This window comes from Condylostylus longicornis, unplaced genomic scaffold (assembly GCF_029603195.1).
Source record: "Condylostylus longicornis isolate FDR11 unplaced genomic scaffold, ASM2960319v2 ptg000026l, whole genome shotgun sequence".
NCBI lineage: Eukaryota > Metazoa > Arthropoda > Insecta > Diptera > Dolichopodidae > Condylostylus > Condylostylus longicornis.
The window spans coordinates 3,593,524-3,615,915 of record NW_026577995.1 but is presented as its reverse complement, the minus strand read 5'-3'; the positions used below and the strand labels follow the sequence as shown (position 1 = coordinate 3,615,915).

General features: G+C 26.7%; 1 protein-coding gene across 1 annotated transcript in view; it reads right to left on the bottom strand.

Annotated features, from left to right (window-relative positions):
* LOC129607110 (uncharacterized) overlaps positions 1-22,392 on the bottom strand; it is a 104,377-nt gene that overhangs the window by 43,643 nt on the left and 38,342 nt on the right. Inside the window, exon 4 of the mRNA XM_055517846.1 lies at positions 14,393-14,594. Coding sequence (XP_055373821.1) covers positions 14,393-14,594 — 202 coding nt within the window. The remainder of the gene's footprint in view (positions 1-14,392; positions 14,595-22,392) is intronic.

The following is a 22,392-nucleotide window of genomic DNA, read 5'->3' as shown; positions in this document are numbered from 1 at the left end:
AATTTAATTTGAGAAAATTTGCAAAGTTTTCTGTTTTAATATAATAAAAGTGAAAAAAAATTATAGAAGCCTGTTAATGATTGCAGGTCATATTCTAAATGTATAAAGAAGAATAACTGTTATTTATTCATATTTTTTTTTTGTTTCACCTTTCTTAAAATAATTAAAATATTTTCTTTCTATTTATAAAAACAAAAAAACAAAAGAGGGTTGGAATGAATCGGAATAATAAAAACGAACAGTTATTTTCTTTTTGCATAAATAAATTCTTCTTATATGTGCATAGTGCCTGTGTAGAACTGTATATAGTGGAATGTATGTAAATAATGTACATGCATATTAATTAAATTGTAACATAATCAACGAATGGTCATGCAAAGAATTCAATATAAAGCATCTTTTAATTTTTTTTTCTTAAACAACAAAAAGGTGCAGTAGTTTTCAAAAGAAAAGGTTAATTATAAGAACAGAAGAACTAATTTGTAAAGATAAAGGAAATGAATTTCAATGTTAAGATGAGCCATAAAAAATAGTGTATGTATGCTTACGTAACATTCGTAAAGTATTAACAGTATATGAGTAAAATGCATGTGTAGGTGTTAAGGTTCATACACAGACTATAGACTCAAATAGAAAACAAAATGACCTTTAAAGGTTGAAATTTATTTATATAAGCAGGTGAATGAAGGAGGAAAAAAATTACCATTTGAATAAAACAAACACATAATGTGGGAATCAAAAAAAAAATTACTATTTTATTTGTTTTTTGGTGAGAAAAAATTACGCGGAAATATTCTTAATCTTTTTAAATATGCAGATTATAATATGCAGATATTTATGTAGATATTTATACATATGCACGTGAGCAGATGAATATCGCTATGTTTACGTTACGTGAATATAAGGAAAACTAAAGGCAATATTATAATTGAGTTATTTATTATTTTAATTATGGCCATTAAAATCACAATTACACATATTTTTTTTTCACAATTACATAAGAAATCAAATTATTTTACAGTTTATGAAATGATTTTATTATTTAAATTTAATAATAGACTTATTTAATCTGCATGCTGTTTGCTGAAGACAATCCTCATATATTATTAAATATTTAAAATCAGATTATATGTACATGTGTATGCATTGAAAAAATTGTAAAATTAAGACGGATGAAGAATATAAGAAATTTGTTAATTATAAGAAAGCTGACGGTGTGTGATTTTAAATAGAAAATTAAAAAATATTTTAATAAAATTAATTTTGCTCTTAATTTTTATTAGATTTAAAGGGTTTACTCAAAGCAGCAATTTTTCAAAAACACGATACTGATTTTTATTACACGTTTAATAATATAAGTTCATGTGTATGTAGTAAATATGTGGCTATCAATATTGTGAATTTTGAGCTGCTAAATACAATATTTTGCTAAATACAAAGAAATATTAATTTGTACGAAAGAAATGTTAGATTGATTTCAATATTTGACTTGGCCTACTAAACTGACCTCTCATACTTCTAAAACGATTAGTACTCAAGTTAATTTTAATGTTCGTAAAACGTATAGTCAATATTCAAAAGCATGCTAATCAACTACGCAGTCTATTGTGATCGAAAAATTTTATAATTAAATATTGGAAAATACAAGCAAAAGCGCATACACAAAAAAAAAAAAGCAGAACCGTGCATTCTCTGATTATATTCACAGCAAAACAAGCTGTTGATCTGCCACCACGATATGCTTTTGATTACGAAGCTTAATTCTTTTTTCAAGTGTGTATTTAAGTCATTCCAATAGGTACGACTAGACAGGGAAATTTAATTGCATTAACACATTGAAAATTCATTTAGAGTTTCTGTAAAATTTTTTTGAATATTTGTCTTGTTGAATCATCAAAAGGCGAGGTCGAATTTTAAAACACTTTATTTTAATAATAGTTTCTTCAAAATCAAAATTAAGTTGTCCTTAAAAGAAGCATTCATATACAATATTCTATTAATAATATACGATGTGTCGTACAAATAAATTAAATTAATAAGAGTATACATTAAAATTCAGGCTACATATTCATTTTTTGTAAAGTACGAGTTAATTATGAGCCAAGTAAATATATTCTTTTAAAATATACTACAATTTAATCGCGTATACTATGTAAGTAATTTATTATTACTGTCTCAACTACTTCTATATGAGTCTTTTTAAATTCTTTTGAATATTTTTTCAAATAAAATGACTGACGATCTGAAAAATAAATTTTCGTTTTATTTTTATCTCATTAACAACCTAATTTATCTTGATGTTCTTAATTTGTTTTAATTTTTTTGTTACTTCATTTTACAAGATATCAAATTCCATTTTATCAAACCAATTAATTCGCACTATTAAATTTCATTAAGTTATAGTTCAGTTTATAAAAGCGAAAGTGAATTGAGTATAACAAATAAGTTTTTGTTTTTTACTTGTCTTAAAGTAAATTGTTTTGGTCTGTTTTGTATTCTGTTATCAAGAGATTACGAAGAAATGAAGTATTAATGTATTTTCAATATACCAATTATGTGATTTAATTTTCTTTTCATTTTATTTTAGATGATTCTACTTTAAAGATTAATTAACTTTAGATTCTCATATAGGTGTATATATAGAAAATGTTATAAATACTTGTAATAAAATGTATTACAGGCGAGTAATGAGTATTACAGAATATGCGTAATATCCCGTCGCCCCATTAACATAAGTTGTCTACAATTCTATTTTTAAATTACAAAAATATGTACAAAATGGAGAATATTAGTTTTGAATGTTCAATTGAACAGTTGAATAAACAAGGCCAAGGGCTAAAAATAGAAAATTCTTTATGATTTTATGGAACCAATATACTATGTAATGTACTCATTATGTATAGAAATTTAATAGCCGTATTTTAAGATAAAAGAAAATTAAATTTTTTTAATAAATTAAAGATTTACAAAATTATTAATGACCCTTATTCTAGTTGTCGAAATAGAGCGACGAATGTCGTTATGATTTGAATTTAATAATTCATACATGATGATTGTGACAGTGACACTTGTCAGGGACTATCGATAAATATATGTTTCAGTTACATAACAGTTGTCATTCTGATGTGAAATATTGCGTAGTAAAGCGACGTTTCTTGTGAAAAGGTATTTAGCAAGTGACAAACAAGATGGATATATCAAAAATGTAAGTTTAAATAAAAATATTTAATGAAATTTTAAGAAAAAATAAATTTTATAATGTAATACATAAATTAATTATATATTTCATTTATGGAATAAAAGTGACAACGGGAAATCCATTTGGATGTATCGGACATTTTTTGACATAGAACGTCTTCATAGCAAAGATAAAAAAATAACTGCATTAGTAATTGCCAATTTGAAGCCAGGTGAAATCAGCGAGTAGAAGAGTTGTCCTTAGTGTTAAATCTTTGGCATTCAATTTTTGTGTTTTTTTTCAATTTCATCACTATCGAAATCTGATGAATCCGTAAACTAAAATGCAAATGAAGATATTTTGACCTTAAGACGTAACAATTTATTTTTAAAATGTGTCAATGTCACGTCTCATTTTCAATTATTTCTCGTACTCGCTCGACAACTGAAATATCACATTCCAAGCGATGCGACAGCGACAACGAAAATTGTCATATAAGTGACACGGCAAACAGAATAAGACTCAATATTTCGTCGGAAATCTTTTACTTTCTACAAATTCTAAAAAGTCAACTGACATTTTGTAGCAATACCAGCTTTGCCTAATTGTGTATCTAAGAATTTTAAGCCTGAACACTTCATTATTAGTTTTCTGTATATGGACTTATAAAAATCCGGACTTGTTTACGATCATATTTATTTGTTGTTTATATTTTTGTCACACTTGACAATTTATTCTTATTACTGCATTGTAACTTTTTTTTGTCCATTATACAGAATTACCTTTACCTACAAACATATAAACAATGTATATCTACAGTAATTTTTTTCGATAAAAAAGATGGACTTACAAAGTGTTTTTGATGCTACTTTATGAAAACTCAAATTGATATTGAAAAAAAAAAAAATATTTAAAAACTTACATTAATAATGTCCGCAATTTTGATGTTGATAATAACAATATGTATCAATAACACTATCAATGTATAATATGTACATCATTTAAAAATGATGATGATGATTGAGATAATCATGTATAGTTTGTAACCGAAAACTATATATTATTATTATTATTGAAAAGTACAAAGCGAAAAATATTTTAAGATCACCTGAGATTATAATAAATATAGCGCTACTCTCTTAATCTCTTCTGTAACTTTAATGAAGCATGGCATATACAGAACATGAATAACAAAAAAAACAAAATGGAAAATAACATCACAAAATTTGTCTGAACAATCACAGATTTTAATGTATCTTCGCATAGAAAGGAAAAATAAAAAATTAAAACAGATAAAAACCTGGTAAAACATTTTCTTTTTATCTTGTACTTTATATATAGGGAGACTCATAACAGCAGCGACCAAAAAAAAAACAAAAAAGAGATAAAATGTTATAACAACAGATTATAAAAATTTTTAGATGATGTGAGGTGTGTGTGTTCTAAACTGTTTTATATTGTCGGTGCCTTCATTCTCATATTGTTATACGTTTTTGTTACTTCCATATAGAAATGATGAAGATGAACTTTAAGAAATGTGTACCTACAGATATATTAGAAAAATATATTACATTCAGAACTGAATATGGTACATACTGTATTCATCTAAGATTATAGAAGAGTTGTGAAAACTTAAACAATAATAATCTGTAAGTTTTGTGCATAAGAATATACATACATATGTTTGTAAACAATTGATGGGATAAAAATTAAAAAAAAAAAAATTGCACCCGATAAATAATCTGATTCTGCTAAACAATTTCAAAATGTTGCGAAAAATGATAAGCAGAGGTATTACAACAGTGTGATCTCGCGAGCACTGTTCTGAAGAAACCCTGCTGATTTACTGTAAGCCAACATTGGCAGTGAATTTACTTTAGTAAGTATTTAAGCTGGATGGTTGGTGCTGAACTTAAAGTGTTGCCTGTTTATATAAAACAATGTTCTAACAACCACGTAAATGTACATACATGGGAAAGGAAAAGAGGAATACAATAAGATATACATATGTACAAATCTGGATATGCATAATATATGGATTCTACACTACAACATAATATAGATTAGCATACTACACGATAACAAGAGAATTCTCTTTTCTCAACCGTTCAATGCCGTTCTCATACAGTTGACACTAACGTTGTAGAAAGAACGAAAATTACGCCCATAAAGAAAAATCAGATTAGCATTGGCAAATGACAGTAGAGATGGAGTGCTCGATGGAGGACAACTTTGGGTCACTTCTAATAAATACAACGAATTCAACCCCGTTCAATGTGAATTGATATAAAGTAGAACACGAGGGATTATTTAGGATGTAAATAATCACATTTACGGGTGTCAGAAATGTTTTCGTAATGGTTTTTGGCTTATTATAGCCTATTATATAGGGCAGATAAAAATATCAATATATGAAATGCTCGTGTGATGCATGTGCTTTAATACGTTTTTGATACTGCGGTTGGTACAGAAAAACACAACAAACAAACTGCAGTTTTTTTTGAATATGTACCTAAGACCCATCTACAAAATATTCTGCCTTCAAACTTGTAGCCCAACCAAAGTAAAAATTTATTGCAATTACAATATAGGAGAAATGAGGAATTTTTAAGAGTTGAATGGAAAATAATTATTACGAATACTGAGGTATTAAAATGACATAAGTATATTGAGAAGCTTTACTCTTACTCTTAACAATTAGAAATAATTTTCTTTTCTATATATTCAAAATTGTTAATCGGGTTTTTAGTAACCATTAATGAAAAATACATAGATGAATTCCTGCAGATCTCTAATTCGGATATCATATAACACTGCCCTGAATTTTATGTGTTACTGAATTGATTTAATTTTTTCTTATAGTTTGAATCTACAATTTTCATAGTCACTTACATTGAAATAGAATCACCATGATTTATTTTATTATTTTTCATTTAAAATTTTGACGATTTTTAAACTACTTTCAGTTTTCTTTTGGCCGTATCAAAAATTTCTTAGTTTTTTATACGTTGCACAGAAACTGTCGCTTGTTTCATTATTTTCGGAAACTGTTTATAGGTACATATGAATTTTGCGTTAATTTATCTAGCTTTTGTATTAAAAAATTTAAAAAATTTAATTTTTGGAGAATATTTGTCACAAATATTTTATTCAATTAAGAAGGGCCGGATCTTTTCTTGCAAATTAGAGTGTATCTGTGCTCACCACTTTTATATTTAAAAATCGTATATTGAATGGATTTTTTTTTTTGCTTTAAAAACCAGTAAAATGTTAGAGTACACAATATTATTTTGTTATAATATATTTTTTGTATAGAGGCATCTCTAGAATCAATTTGAGCTACATTATATGTGATTCTTTTGAATTCAATACAAGATCTTCTCATATTATTATTATTTGGAATTTTCAAGTTCATCTTATTATCTCTATTCTATATGGTTCTAGACATTCTTCTCTTTTTATTTGAGTATTTGAAGGATTGTATACTGTCTACATATACATATATGGAGTTTTTTTTTTATGAAAAAGGTTTTGTTGAAAACTTACATGTACATTTTATATATCAATATTTTATATACATATATGCATTATATACATATGTAATATACAAGATAAAAGAGAAGATTATTTAATATATAAGAAAAGGTATTATGTTGCACATGTTGATTTCTTGGTCTGCGGTTAAGCTTTTTTTTTCTTATACCAAATGCAATGCCATTCTATATTATAGGCATATTTACTCCTTTTATGAATAGAATATTATCGTTTTTATTTTATTTTTTTTTATCTATTAATAAATTTATAATGAAATAAAATACGAATATAAAAGGGGCTAAAAGTTAAGATATATGGGCGATGCTTTATGTCTTATAAATGTAGTATCATTGCACATAGCTAACATTGCTATTTCAAAAATAATAAAAATAAAATAAAAATTTAAAATCAAAACGTTAATGTTAAAAATTATTGTAATTTTAAATAAGTCGAATAAACAGCAACATATACGATATATAAATAATCTAAATAAAGTTGGGTCAAACCAATAGTTTGTAAAGTAGCACTTTTCACTTTAAAAAGTGAAAATACTGCTATTAAAAACAATCGGTTATGTTATTTAAATTACTTTCATTCATATGTAAAAATATTTGAAAATATTGCACACATTTAGGATGAAACCAAAAACAAATTGAAGGAGTCGTTAATATAATGGTCGAATTCAAGGATTAATTGCATGAGTTAAGATATATAATTAGATTTTTTGATAGCGTTTGATTTACAGAAATTTCTGCATTTATAGAAAATGAAGCCTCCAATTCAAATTTTACAAATTTCGAACGGTGATAACTTGAGAGTGGATGCAGATTGAAAAACATTTCCTTCCAACGAAATAAACTATATATTAATGTGTAAAGGGGTGGAATGGAAAAAGTCAGTCACTACATTTATGAATTTTGTGGAATTTAAAAAATAATTGTGATTTTCTTACAATAAAATATTCAAAAACAGAATGAAGGGGGGGGGGGGGGCATCAAAATCTACTTATTCTTCTATGAAAATAAGTTTATGTTAAAAATCTATTTATATCTAAAATTTCAGTGGTCTATCTTAAAGTGTATTGAAGTTTTGTAAACAGTTTCTTGGATGGACGGACAAATACACAGAATTTCACTCAACAAGCGCTTCTTTTCAATTTTTTTTTCGGAAAAGAGCTAAAAACTCATACAATATAAAATATATAAATAGAAAATAATAAAAATTAAATTGTTTTTTATTGATCTTTTTTATTAAGTTTTAAAAGGGCGTTGTATACATATTATGTATTTAAATTTATTATAATTATATTTTTGAAATTAAATCGTCTGATCTAAATAAAGTTATTAAAATAATTTAAGAGAATCTTTATAATATGCATGTATGGCATGAATGCATATAGAAAAAAAAATTATGTAGTATTTTCTATTTTCGCACATTATGTAGTTAACAAATAAATTATAAGTGTAATTAATATTTATGTATATAATACAAGTTATTATAGAAGTGTAAAATTTACATGCATATGGTATACATACATATAATAAATTTTTGAAATTCTGAAGGCAACAGATGCTTAAAACGTTCTTTAAATATAGAAGAAGGGTAATAGAGATGAAAATAAATGTATTTATAGATATTTTTAATTATTGTGAATAAAATCCTTTATAATTTTAATCATTTTTAAAATGTTTTAATATCAATTCGATCTTATTTTAATGGTTTAATAAGAGATGTTTTTAATAATGTTAAAATGTCTCCAAATAGTTTATTGGAATATTCAAATTGTAAATTATATTGACATTCAACTTTATTTTTATTTCAAACAACTAAAATGCTCTAATTGGAATTGTAATTATTCAATGAATTAACTTTCATATATGGGTTTGTTTTTAATTAATTTTGAATTATATTTCCAGATTTTGAAGAAAATCTATGTCTTTCAGCCTGGGAAATAATTGTATGTTAATAAAAGCTAAGTATAGGGAAATTTTTCTAAATTTCTGCTATAATTTCTAACTTAATTCGACTATGCCGCTTGCTTATTTAAGTTCAGTATACAACAAATATTAACAACAAAAACAGATGCCTAATATGTGGGATCTTCAAAACCCTGTGGCTCAATCCCAGATTTAAATATTATAAAAAATGTGTGTCATTATTTTAATACTAAGGCAAAAAAAAAAACAATATAACAAACAAATTGAAGCTTAAGCGTGTATTTCATGAAAAAATGAGTAAAAAAGACCAACAGATTACACATGAAAACTAGTAACCCTGATGCCAAAGAGATTTCAAAATCCCTGCTAGCGGACATGGTTATATGTAGCAAGTTTCATAAAAATAATTTTAGAGCCTTCTTATTTTAAGGCTAAAATTACTGGTTATTGATGAAAGTATTTTAAGGCTGAAATTACTGGTATTATAAGGCTAAATTTACTGGTTACTGGTGATTGTGGGTAAATTTTGCATTACCTTCAAATACTTTTATGCACGATTCGGTTATTGGCCGTATTTTAGGATTTTTCTAATCCGATCTTTCTTCATTCTCTATTTATGGTCATTCATGCACTCAATCGCATTATAAAATTTCAATTGCATAAAAAATATTCGATATTCTCACTTTAGCCATAAATTTCGTTACAAGATGTGCAATACACTCAAAAAATCGAATTATTTATCACTATTACCATAATTTTAACTAAATTTTCATAATGTTCTATAAATACCTACTGTAAATTTGTACGTATATAATGTGCTACATTCATAAGTATGTTCTCTTTGAAATGAGAAAAAAACATATACAAAAGAGTTAATTTTTCAAGTTCATCACACTTTCGTTAAGCTTTAATTCATTTCGATGACAATTACAATTTTGAAAAAAAAAAACATATTATATAAGTAATTTAGACCTATTCATTTAATATGTGATCTACAATTAAGTTGTAAATATTCAACGAAGATTACGATCTTTTCATAACAACCACAATCAAAAAACAAGAAAAACAAACGTTTTAAGATCACGCAATTAACTTTTATTTTTATAAGTTTAGGAAAAAATCTGCCGCCAAGAGGTTTTAATTTTTTTTTTAATGAATCATCTAATTTGATGGCTAATTTAAGTTGAAGTTTAATATATTGTTGACTTCTTAGAAAATAAGACGCTTTGGGTAGGAATTAAAGTTTTTTTTAATTTTGGATTTTGTTTTACAAATTATACAAATTTGAACTTTTAAAATTTAAAAATATTTTTTATGTTTTTCTTTACTAAATTCTTAAAATTTAAGATAATATTAATCACTTTAATTGGATTTATGTTGAAAACGGTTAAAAAAATATTATTTGACTTGTTTTTTTTGGTTTTAATAAGAAGTCTTAACTGTTTTTTTATTTTTCGTTTAATTTTAATGAATATTTTACTTTTTATTTTTTTTTAAGATAATTTGTGAATGAATTCAGTTTAGACTTGGAAATGAAATTTTTTAAAATTGGGATTATTCTTAAATAAGACTACTTAAAGGTACCCATTTAAGAGGCAATGTGTAGCTGACGTGTTATCATCAAAATATAATTAAAGTTGTAGTTGTAGGACCGTAAATGCTTCAATAAAAGTCCTATCCTAGAAAAGTAAGTAAAGAAATTTAACAAAAATTGGATGAAACCATATTATATCTGTAAGATGCCGGAAATGCAAATTTTGCAAATTCCGAGAGGCTGTAATTAACTTGGGAGGGGATGCAGGTAGAAAAATCTTTGTTCAAATGAAATAATCCTTCTATTAGTCTCTTCTAGTAGCTGTCAAAATCTCGACATCGTTTGTTAGATTTCAAGAAAAACATCTCCAAGAAAAACGATTTCAAAAATATAAAAATTCAAAAAAGGGTTTGCAATAATGCTCTATACGACTACGAAAATTACGGTGTCTAACCATTGTGATGAAAAATTGAACTGTAAGCAAAAAACAAGTTATAATCATTTTCAAATATTTTTCAATTCTTGCGGCTGTGCAAAATAAAATGTTATACTTGTTATCAAATCAGATATATGCCGACAAAAAATTAACACAATAGTATAAGTATATATAGATATGTGATTAAAATTCCAAAATTTAACGGTATTTCTTAAAAATCTTAATTTATTTTTTTAACTATGCTCAATTATCAAACAGACTACAACTTTAGAATTAATATTATACTTATTCTCTTATACTAGAATTGAATTACCAAATAATATCCAAGACTTAGTGTCTTGACACCCAAGTTGTAATGAAGTTAAATGCGAATATCAACGTTAATTTAATATTAAAGCTATGTAAAGGTACCCACCCATTATAATCAAACTTTAATAATTATTTATTGAATTCTCAAATATTAAATATTTTGATTGTTTTTTTTTCTAAATTAACCATTTGCACACGTCAATGAATATAGTTTTGATTATAATTCTTGTGTAGACCCAGCAGTGTATAAATTTTTACTTGTTCTTTATAGAAAGACCCAAAATAAAAAATTGTATAAGAAAAGTGTAATGATTACGCAGCGAGAATTTTCATTTTACTTTTTTTTTTTAATATAATTGAGAGTTATTTATATCTATTTAATAAAAATTTTTAATCTTAATTTAACCTATTTGTTTAATGTAGCTTGCACCACAGGAGGCATTTGTGTAAACATGTAGTATAACAATAATGGTACACATGACAACATTTAATAATTTTGTTTACAAAATATTTATGTAAGACAGTGGTTTCGCGTATATCGTAAATAAAAAATTATTATGTAAGTGTGTATACAAGATGATATTAGAATACTGAAGGTGATATTAAAGGGCATAAATGAAAATGTTAACTAACTATATTATGTGAGTTTAATATAAATGTATTCCTGAATCGGAAGCAGTGACAACAGCTACATTTGCTGACGATACAGCAGTTATCGCAATAGGACGAAATGAAAATGAATCTACACAAAAATTGCAAAGGGACAGTGATGAGATCTCAAAATGGACTAGAAAGTGGAATATAAAACTTAACGAGGTGAAATCAGTACACGTAAATTTCACTAATAGGAAAATTGACAATTCGTTTTCAGTTCGAATAAATGGCGTCTTGATTTCGTCCGCAAACACAGCGAAGTATTTGGGAATGACGTTGGATGCGAAGTTCAGATGGAAGGAGCACATAAAGAAAAAGAGATCTCAACTAGAGGAGGAATACAGAAAGTTTGAATGGCTTTTGGGGAGGCGTTCCAAATTGACAATATACAACAAAGTTTTGATATATAATCAAATATTTAAGCCAGTCTTGGCTTACGGTATTCAGTTATGGGGCTGTGCTGCGCAGACTCATATCCAATCTATACAAAGATTTCAAAATAGAGTATTACGGGACATTGTAAACGCCCCTTGTTATGTCCGTAATGCCGATATACACAGGGATCTCACGATCCTAAGTGTCACAGACGAAATTAAAAAGCAAGCAGCCAATTATAAAATGCGTTTATCCAATCATGTCAATATCGAGGCGGCTCGATTGGTTGACAATCAAAACTTTGTTAGGAGACTTAAACGTACGAGACCTCTCGAGTTAGTTTAGAGTTTTTTTATGTGGAATAATGAGTACTTAGTACGTTATTGTGCCAGATCAAAAGCTTGTAAATAATCAAAAAGGTTAGAGCAAAATTAATGGTTCGTTTCCAACTAGTTTTATAGTTTATTTTCAGGAGGGTGTTTTTTAGTGGATTAAAGTTCCACACTACTGCTTTTCGTCTGGCAGTGTCTTTCGAGATTTTTCACCCTTCCTCTCGGTAAAAAAAAAAAAAAAAAAAAAAATATAAATGCATATGGCAGAATTATTTTGGAACTATGAAACGGTCTCCGCTATTTACGATAAATTTCGGTATAGAATAAAAGATTTATGATGCCAATCTCGGTTTGCTTGAATAAATTGTAGTGCTACTATATAAAATTGAAGTGAAAAAGCTAGAATAGAATAATTAGCAAAGCTAATCTTTCCCGACTGGCTTTGTATTTTTAATGAGGTGAGGAATTTTTATTGAGTCAAAGTTCCACTAAATTTGCATCGTTCCTGAATATTTCCTTTTGAAATTTTCACAATTGTATGTGGAATAACAGAATATTACCCTATGTATTATATATTGTATATATTACCCTATAGATATCATTTAAACTCTTATTAATAAACCTATACTTAAATTAAATTAGGTAACGATGCAGGATAGTAAAATTACAACGAATCATAAACTATAATGAATCATAAAAATTAAATTTTTATTTAGTTTCAATGTACTTAGTTGCTGCTTACAATTACTCGAATATGTACATAAATTTTGTATTTACTTATAAGTGGATTTCGCAGTTTCATGTAATTAATAGTTAGTTCTAAGCTATAGAAAAATATTTTGAAATTCTTCTCATACTTATTCTCATACAATATAATAACGAGGGTCTTTGCTGTTATAGTTTATTAAGTTAATAATGCAATTTATTTAAAAAAGTGTTTTTTCTTCTAAGTTTTCGAAAATGTTTAATAGTTAAGAAACATTCGTTATACTTATACAAAAAAGGAAAATTGGATTTAAATTGAAATAAGTAAAGCTGATAAGTACCTTTTAATAATTCTATATATACTTACGTAGTTAAATATTGCATACATGCATGTACATATGCTTTGATTTAAATACAAATAATCTCACGAACTTTGTTCATTTTTAGTACTTTTTCAAAAAAATTTGAAAAAAAAAAAAACTTATTTGTTTATACTCTGTCCGTTCTTGGAACAGTTTGCAAAACTTCTACACCCTTGAAGACACAAAGCTTAAGTTTCGTATGGAAACTACAAACTTTTCCAAATTTCTATAAATAGAGAATAGTTAACGGGAAATGTCATGCCAATAATAAATATAATTATTTTTTTAACTGACGTGATTAACCCGTGAATTTTTTTTATTTTATTTTAAAAATTACATATATTGCACCTAAAAGTATGCAATAATTTGAAATTTTTTAAAACATGAATGGATAATATTTTAAATAATGCAACAGATTGTTTTTAAGAGTAGTATTTTCAACTGTTAAAAGGAAAATGCTACTTTACTAGTGACTGATTTATTGAAAATCTTATTCGCTTTTTAATATCGCTTTAAAAAATATTTTTAATAAAGCAGCTGTACTAATGTTTTCCATTTTTTCTCTATGTAAATTCAAATTGCATCTGAATTAATATAGAAAAACCAATAATAAAAAATAAAGAAGCATTTTATAAAAATTCTTCATATTAAATGTTGACAGATAAGCACACGTTTTAATAATAGCGCCAGCCGCCGGATATATGTACATAATATACATACATAAATATATATCATGTACTTATTTATAAATAATGTGACTATAAAAGATATGCGGTACCATTTCCGATGTGTTTGAATTCAAAACTAATGTATAGAAGATTTAAGTTTCTCAATATGTGTTTTTCCACTTTATTTTTTAATATCTTATCAAATATTTTTATGCACAGGGTAAAAGCATTTTTTTGCTCTTTACGTTAATATGAATTCACATGCGTATATACATTATGGAATTTAAAAATTTTTATTATTTTACATTTAGATTATCACATACGTTCATATATATAAAGAAATATAGGGATTATAAAATTTTATTTACCTGCATTGGAATTCGGTTTCACCTAGACACAATTCAAGACAATCTCTTCTTGTATTTACATTGACAGTCCTTTTAACATGTCCATTTAATTTATAATTTTGTACGCGATCAATACACCAAGCTCTGGCACATGGTTTAACACCTAAACATGATTTTTGAGCATAAATTGTGAAAACTGGAAATTGGGATTTCGTTAGAGCACCTGTAATTAAAAGGATTTTTTTTTAATACACAAATATTATTATATTAATTTTATTTTTTTATATTAGGTTTTATTAAAATTAACAAGTTATAAATAAATTAAGAGTTATATAAAAGAAATTAATAATAGACTTGCTCAAAGTATTTTACTAAATGCTGTACTAAAAAGCCATTTCTTATGAGTTATTTTTAAATACGTTCTTTTTAACAAGTTTATTTCTATTTTGAAACATTGTTGTGGGTGTTGAGCATTGCACAATTCCCCGATTCTACATTTTTAGTAGTAGACCAACTGCAATTTCAATATTTAAAATTGAAATATTTAAAATTGAAATGTTTTGTAGGTACCTACTTATCAAATGATTGATGACACATGCGCTATACATCATATAGCCACGTCGTGCACAATTTTTCCTATACTTTCTTTTCGAATGCAAATACATGGTTCTACAATTTTATGAATTACAGCAAATGTTTTATGTACACACCATGTGCGCAACAATAATTGGATTTAGATTAATTATAAAAAAACATATCAACTCATTAAAATCTATTGATATCACTAACAAAGTCTTTGGGCTATAATTTAATAAAAATGCAGTAGGAGATCTCAAAATAATTAACGTTTTTTAAATCAAATTAATATTAATATCGTATAATATTGTAAATGCTTTCCCATATTATATAAAATGAAATTGCGAAAATTGACATTAATTGAGGGCTACCATATATAGAAAAATCTAATTTTCCTAACATTTTATGATTTATAATTATATTTAAAAAGTTTCAGTTCCCATTAATTATTCATTTACCTTATATTCTATACAATTAATGAAACCCATAAATTTGGTTATAAAACCATAAATTTATTTAAAATACATTGTCATTTGCATGTTCCATTAAAAGTAAATGTTATCGTAAAATTTAAAAAGGGAATGAAAATTATTATTATACAATTTAAAGGAACTGTTATACCCTATATAACAAGTTTCTTCTAATTTATATGCTAACTAATTATATTAACTGTGTACATTCATATACAAAGTGTGAAACACATTTTTTTTGACCGTACATTTTCAAATTAAAATTTGTATTGTAAGAAATCATAGTGAAATATAAGCAATTTTTAATATGAAAAGATGAAGTCAATGAATTCGAGAAGTTGTACAATGTTGACAAACAAAATTGCATTGAATTGAAACTATGCAATCAAAGTAATTAAAATTATTTCTCTTACATCGTGACATGTTAGCAATCCTGAAAAATGTTAACATAGAATTCATAAAATTTATAAGAAATTTAAATTTTATTAATTTCATGTCTTGGCAACTTTCATGCTACTAAGTTGCATATTGTATGTATACAATAATTGTGTTATGTAGAATTTTCTCTACGAAAATCTATATACATGATATTTACATATTTTTATGTTAAATTCAAATTTTTTTTCATTGCCATATCCAAAAATTTCTAACATTGTTGCAAAATTTTCATGTATCAAGATAAATTGTCCTGAGAAAATGTCAGGCTTATCATATATTGTTATTCTAAGCAAAATCGAAATATTAATTTTAGTATCTTGAAACAATTTAGGAAAATATATATATATGAAGAGAGGTAATAAAACCATAAAACTAGAATATTCTATAAGCATAATAATTCTGCTTGTATGAAGTCGGTAGGTATATACCTATTTGTGCCTCTAGTAAATTTCCCTTAAATGAATAAATTTAAAATTAAAAATTATTTGATTATCGATGACATTGTATTTAATTTTATTGTAGTATAATTCGGTTTCATAAGTTATTGCTTATGGGCAATATTAATAATTAATATGAAATGTATTTAATAAAGGTTCAAAAAACAAAGAAATTAATCTTTAAAAATTATAGCTTTTGGGCAATTTATATACAATGTAAATACACTGTATCATAGAGCTTTCAAATCTTTAGATCTACCATTTTCTCATTTCATACTGCAACCTGTGTATATATGTAGTATGTACTAATATTAGAGGCATAATGTATAGAATTATACACCATGTGGTGTGATAAGAGATATGGACGAATTTAAAAATAAACAAATCAGGGTCAAAATTTTGATTAGTTTGCTTAGAAGAACGTTGCACATTTGTATAGGCTAAGTAACTAAGTAGTGTAATCAGCCAAATCTGCACAAACTTCAACTAATTATTTAGATAATAGTGATTTGTGTTGCCATACTCTCTGATTTCAGATGATTAGTATATTAAAATGAATGCAAATTCGACGTTCGTACTGGAATATAATTTGTTTGTTTGGTCACTGATCAGTACCTTAGTTTAATTTTTGGGCTATATAACAACGTTGTAAATATTTATTTTGGTCAACTTGTTGAAAAAACAATAACCTAAAAACAAAAAAAATTGTGATACAGGTAAAATAATTTTAATACCAAATATCTAATCTGCCGACATATTTACAAACATGAAATCAACCCTAACTTCCTTTGTCTTTCATTGTCGTAACTTCCTTTACATAAAACTTATCATATTTTCTGATCTTTTCTTTATGAATTAAAATTTAATTACAATATTTAAAAAACATAGTATATTTTAAGAATATGTCTAAATAATAAGGTAAGGATTACATACAACACGTTCAATATAAATTTGCATTTATATCTAATATGTACATGTACATGCATGTCGTTATTACGAGTATTGCGAGTATTACCTCGTATAGGTGAATTTTCTAAGAACGACATCATGCTAAAATATATAATAGACACATCAAACTTCTTAATAGTTTTTGAACTATGTTCTTGTAAATTTTAAATCTGAAAAGGAAATGAAGAATGAAAATTTTTCTTTCTTTATGCACTTGTGTGTCAACTAACAGTCAATTGATCACCTTAGGAGAAAATCTTTACATGGTAACGTGTAACACAATAATAATATTTATTTAACTCTTCAACTACTTCATAGTTTTATATTTTTGCTTTCATAATTTTCGTGCGAAGCCTAAGTACTTATAGGCACTTTGAATGTCATACGTATTGTATAGGCTATGATATTATGTGTGTACTCGTTTTCATTTATTTTGAATTTGCATATGTACTTTTAATGATGAGCACATATAGGCTCTTCAATTCTATAACATTTAGTTTAATATTTGAAAAATATATGTTTGTGTAGAAAAACTTACTGCAATAAAATCACTTTTATATTGTAGAAGATGTAATGATAAAATCAAAAATATTATGACAAATACTATTAGTTGTGATTTTGAGCTGGTTAAGTTCATTTTTTCAGTTTCTTTTTTTTTTTATAATCCAATTAAAATTGAGCACCTACTGCAATATTTGTTTAGTATAGTTTTTCTGTTATGCACCTTTTTTTTCAAATTGACGGTAGCTGGCTGATGATAGCCGGCCATTTGTTTTTAAAATATTTTGTTTTTGTTTTCAAATTGTACTTGAAATCACAATTTAATAAAATTTAAAAAACAGGTTGTAATGTAATTTTTGCATTATTTAAAAATAAATATATTAGTAAGTAGCCTAATAATTGCAAAAAGGAAAATTTAAAATATTTAAAATGAAAGGGGGGAAGCAAAAGGATCTATTGCTTGACATAATAATGAGCGAAATGCTTTCGATATTGCTACTACTGTTTTCTGCAATTCGTTTATTGTTACGCATTTAATTTCAATTATGTCCGTTTCGCCAGCCAAGGTTGTTGCGCCCGCCTGTCGAATTGGACATTACCTGATATAATGAAAAGGTAGCGCTGTTTCGCATATTTTTCAGTAACTTCTGTGACATATGTTAAAGGTTAAAAAAGCTGCTAATCAAATCGCCAGATTCAATCCATGGATTGGATTAGTCGTCAGATGATCCATTGATATCTTATCGTACTTTGATAATGCCGTCCCAGCACCCCTCATGTGGGAGTCGTGCTAGTAGCTGGAAAAGTTACAGAGGCTGGCCTGCTTGGGAGTGATCGGGGCAATGTGGACGGCTCGCACTGCTGCATTCGAGGTAATGATTGGGTTGCCACCAGTGCATCTAAATATAGTGAAGGAAGCTCGATTAATGACTTACCGACTTTTCTCTGGCAAGGACGAGGCGGGGCGAAAATTGGTCGACAGGACTCACAGAGATTTTATTGAGAGCAATCCGATTCTGAAAATAACTATGTAGGATTCGTGCCTGCCACGATACAATTTTGACTGCAGGTACAGAGCTATGCTTCCCGATCGATGGAGTCGCCGATGGGCTGGCGCGGAGGTTATCTGGGGCTGATTTTATGTAGCCGTTGCCTTTCTGTGGTCTGTCTTCTTTCGCCTGCTCACGAATTTGTGCGAATTTACAGCCCAAAACGCAGCCTAATAATCGGAAAAATCTGTTGGAAAAGCAATATGACTTTGTTATTTCCCATATTACTTAGAACATCCCAATACTGAGGCAACGATGTAAACACACAAATTTTTTTCTGATGAAAATTATATGGGATTCTACTTTGTTTCCTATAAAATTTCATTTAAAATTAGTCAATTAAATCTCCCAAAATGAATATGTTGATTTTAATATTTCAAACCATAATTTGCTTATTCCACTTTTTCAAAAGTTGTGTGCTAATTGAGAATTAAGTTAAGGTTGTCTCCGTTAATAAGAAGAACCAAGTTATAACGTCATTAATTAATACCTTATGAGCTTCAAATGGATAAATTTGAAATACGAAGTATAGTGAACAATAAGAAAAAATTTTTTTTTTAATGGAATGCTTCACATTCAAAATATGTAAACTTGAATAAATTGCAATTTCTGCCCTAGCAATTATTTCGTTTTTTGTTGTTGAATTCCTGATTAAAAGAAAACCAATCCAAAAATTTAGCAAATTGTTAAAAATTAATATTGACAAAAGGCAGTTACAAAAAAAATGCTATTCATCGCTTATTATGCAGAAAATATAATTTTAACTAATGTTCTTTTACAATTGGTCATTGCACCATGCTGTGAGGTTTTTAATTTTTTCGTTAAACGTTATTTCTAAGAACCAGTATAAAAACTGTGATTTTCTTTTCGATTGAATTGCTGGTGAAATGATGATTTTTTCAATTCATTGATTCAATTAACTTTTATTTTTTTTTTGTGCATCAAGGACGTTTTTATTAAAATGACTTTTTTTCCATTTAAAAGAACATCTTGCTTTATCACTAACAATAAATAAGTGACATTAGAGGGAAAATTGAATTCGTTTTAAAAGTATCAATAGATTTGCACATGCGTGTTTGATTTTTATATGCATACGGTATGTGTAACTTTGCAATATAGAATTAGTTTTATTGCATTCCTGTTTAATTCGAGATACTTAGATTTGTTTGTGAATAAAATTAATAACAGTATGTTGGCAGGGTATTCAATATTTATTTTTGCGTTTGTAATGCAAAAACGCACAAACCTATTTGAAAAATCGATGTACGGTTACCGCATGAACTTTACAATTTGTATTTAATGCAAGTAGGGATTTGAATTCTAAACAATATTTTTCCTTAAGAGAGCTACAGTGTTCAAATTTGGTTTTTGGTAATAGAGCCACCGTTCTGATGACCACCGTTATTGTTAGAAAATATTAAAATTGCATTGTTGAAATTTTAGAAATTATGAACAAAAGTTTGACAAATTAAATTACCGGAATTAATTAAATCGCCAATTTATGGAGCTGTCTTGAAAAATGATGTAGTCAACTTCCAAATCTGAAATTTAGCAAAATTCAAATTTGGATTAAATTCAAGGTTATCTTTTCAGAAAAAAAACAGTAGGATCTATTGAACACCCCGAGCAAGTAAAAGTATCTTGCAAAAGTCAATTCTCCGCAGCTCTTCGCCGCCAAAACAGAGCCACCCAGAAGCTTCCATATTGTATGAACCAAAGCTCCAAACTCTAGAAGAAGGTGCACCGAGGTCTTCTCCTCCTTCCTACAGAATTTACAGGGAGGAATTAAAAGGGAGGGTATGATATTTTTATCACTTGTCAAATATATCACATTCGTACAGGTATCGCAGAGTTCACGCGATCAAATCTATCCCTTCCTCGTTTATATTATAAAATTGCCAAGACTTGGTTATACTTATATAAACAAAATTTAGTGTTAATACTCTTATATAATTTTAAATTTTATATGACAAACTGGTTCTTCTTGATTGTTATACTTGATATGAAAAAGGAATTTTTATTGATTTTGATATGATCATTTCATATTACTCGTATTTATTTAATAAAAAAAAATAATGAATTATAATTTTACTTCATTATATATTTAAAGTTACAGTTTACAATCTTGTATATATGTATATGTATTTAGATATTTGAAAAGTACCGTTTTAATTTAAGTTATTTCCATTCTTTCCCTTTATACAATTCTTACACGAATAAACATTAATGTATTAGCGTATTACTTTCTGTTTAGGTGTCATACATATAACGTATGTGTATACAAAATGTTATACAACATGAACGTTGCGTTATTGATTTATTATAAATTTTAATTTGCAAATTATATAGGATGCACATCACTGACATCTCTCAGAATAATATTTATGATTTGAGGAAAAAATCATTTGTCTTTGTATCTTGTTAAATGGGTAGATACTATAATGTACATACACTTATGTGAAGAAAAAATGTTCACGTTCATAAAGTATTATTAAATTGAATTTATTTTTCAATAAAATATAATTATTGTTTGATTGTTTAGCGGACACTGTTTACGTAGTCGTTCATATTTTACATTTATGAAAGAAGTCCAACTTGTTGACTTAAATGAATATTGTGATATTCTTAACCAGTTCTGGAGTCATTTAATATAATAACATGTCATAATATTAATGTGGGTATGTTATAAATTCATAAACAGTTTTGCTTTTAATAGAATCAAAATTATGTTTATAAAATAATGCAAAAGGCACTTACATATTTAGAAAATAATCAAATTATAAAATTAATAAAAAATTAATTAATTGAAATTTTAATTAAAATATTTATGAAAATATTATTTAAATTATATTTGTGCACAAATTATTATGATGTATATAAAAAAAATTAATGTTTAATCCCGTATTACTCACAATTAGTGTAATGGAACAAAACTGAGAATTGCTCGTTGGTGCTCTTCTACACTATTACTACAATTTATTTTCATCAGAAGATTAAACGTGATCAGAAATAAAAGTATGTTGAAAATTTATTCAAGGCTTTAATAATGAAAATAGTGAAAATTTTTAGTATAAATTGAATTTACTGCTTAAAAATTTCATAATAATACATTAATTTATGTCTTAACGTTAATTTATCCATATGTGTTTGATAAATTAAGTGCCGAGGAAGATCATCATTTAATGTTCAACAAATCACTAAAATATTTAAAAGGAATACTAATAAATTTAGTTATTAAATATTTCACTACTTCACTATTAATATCATAATACAACTACTATAATTTGAGAACAACGCCTTAAAAAATCGAAAAATTAAATTGAGATTACATTATTTTATAGTTTTGAAATTTTTCCATAAGTTAATTTTAATGAAACATATTTTGTATTCCTAAGTAATAACATTAATAGGTATTAAACCTATTGGTTTAATACCACAACGTTTGCCGCAAATTTTTTTGGCATCATACATAGAGAGACTAGAAGGAGGGGCGAGGTATTGTGGACGGATGATCACACGTGTACTCAGAATAATGTGGCCTAGCAGAAATGAAAAGAGAGCGAGGATGTTGTTGAGGTATAGTAGGGCTGATCTCAGCATAC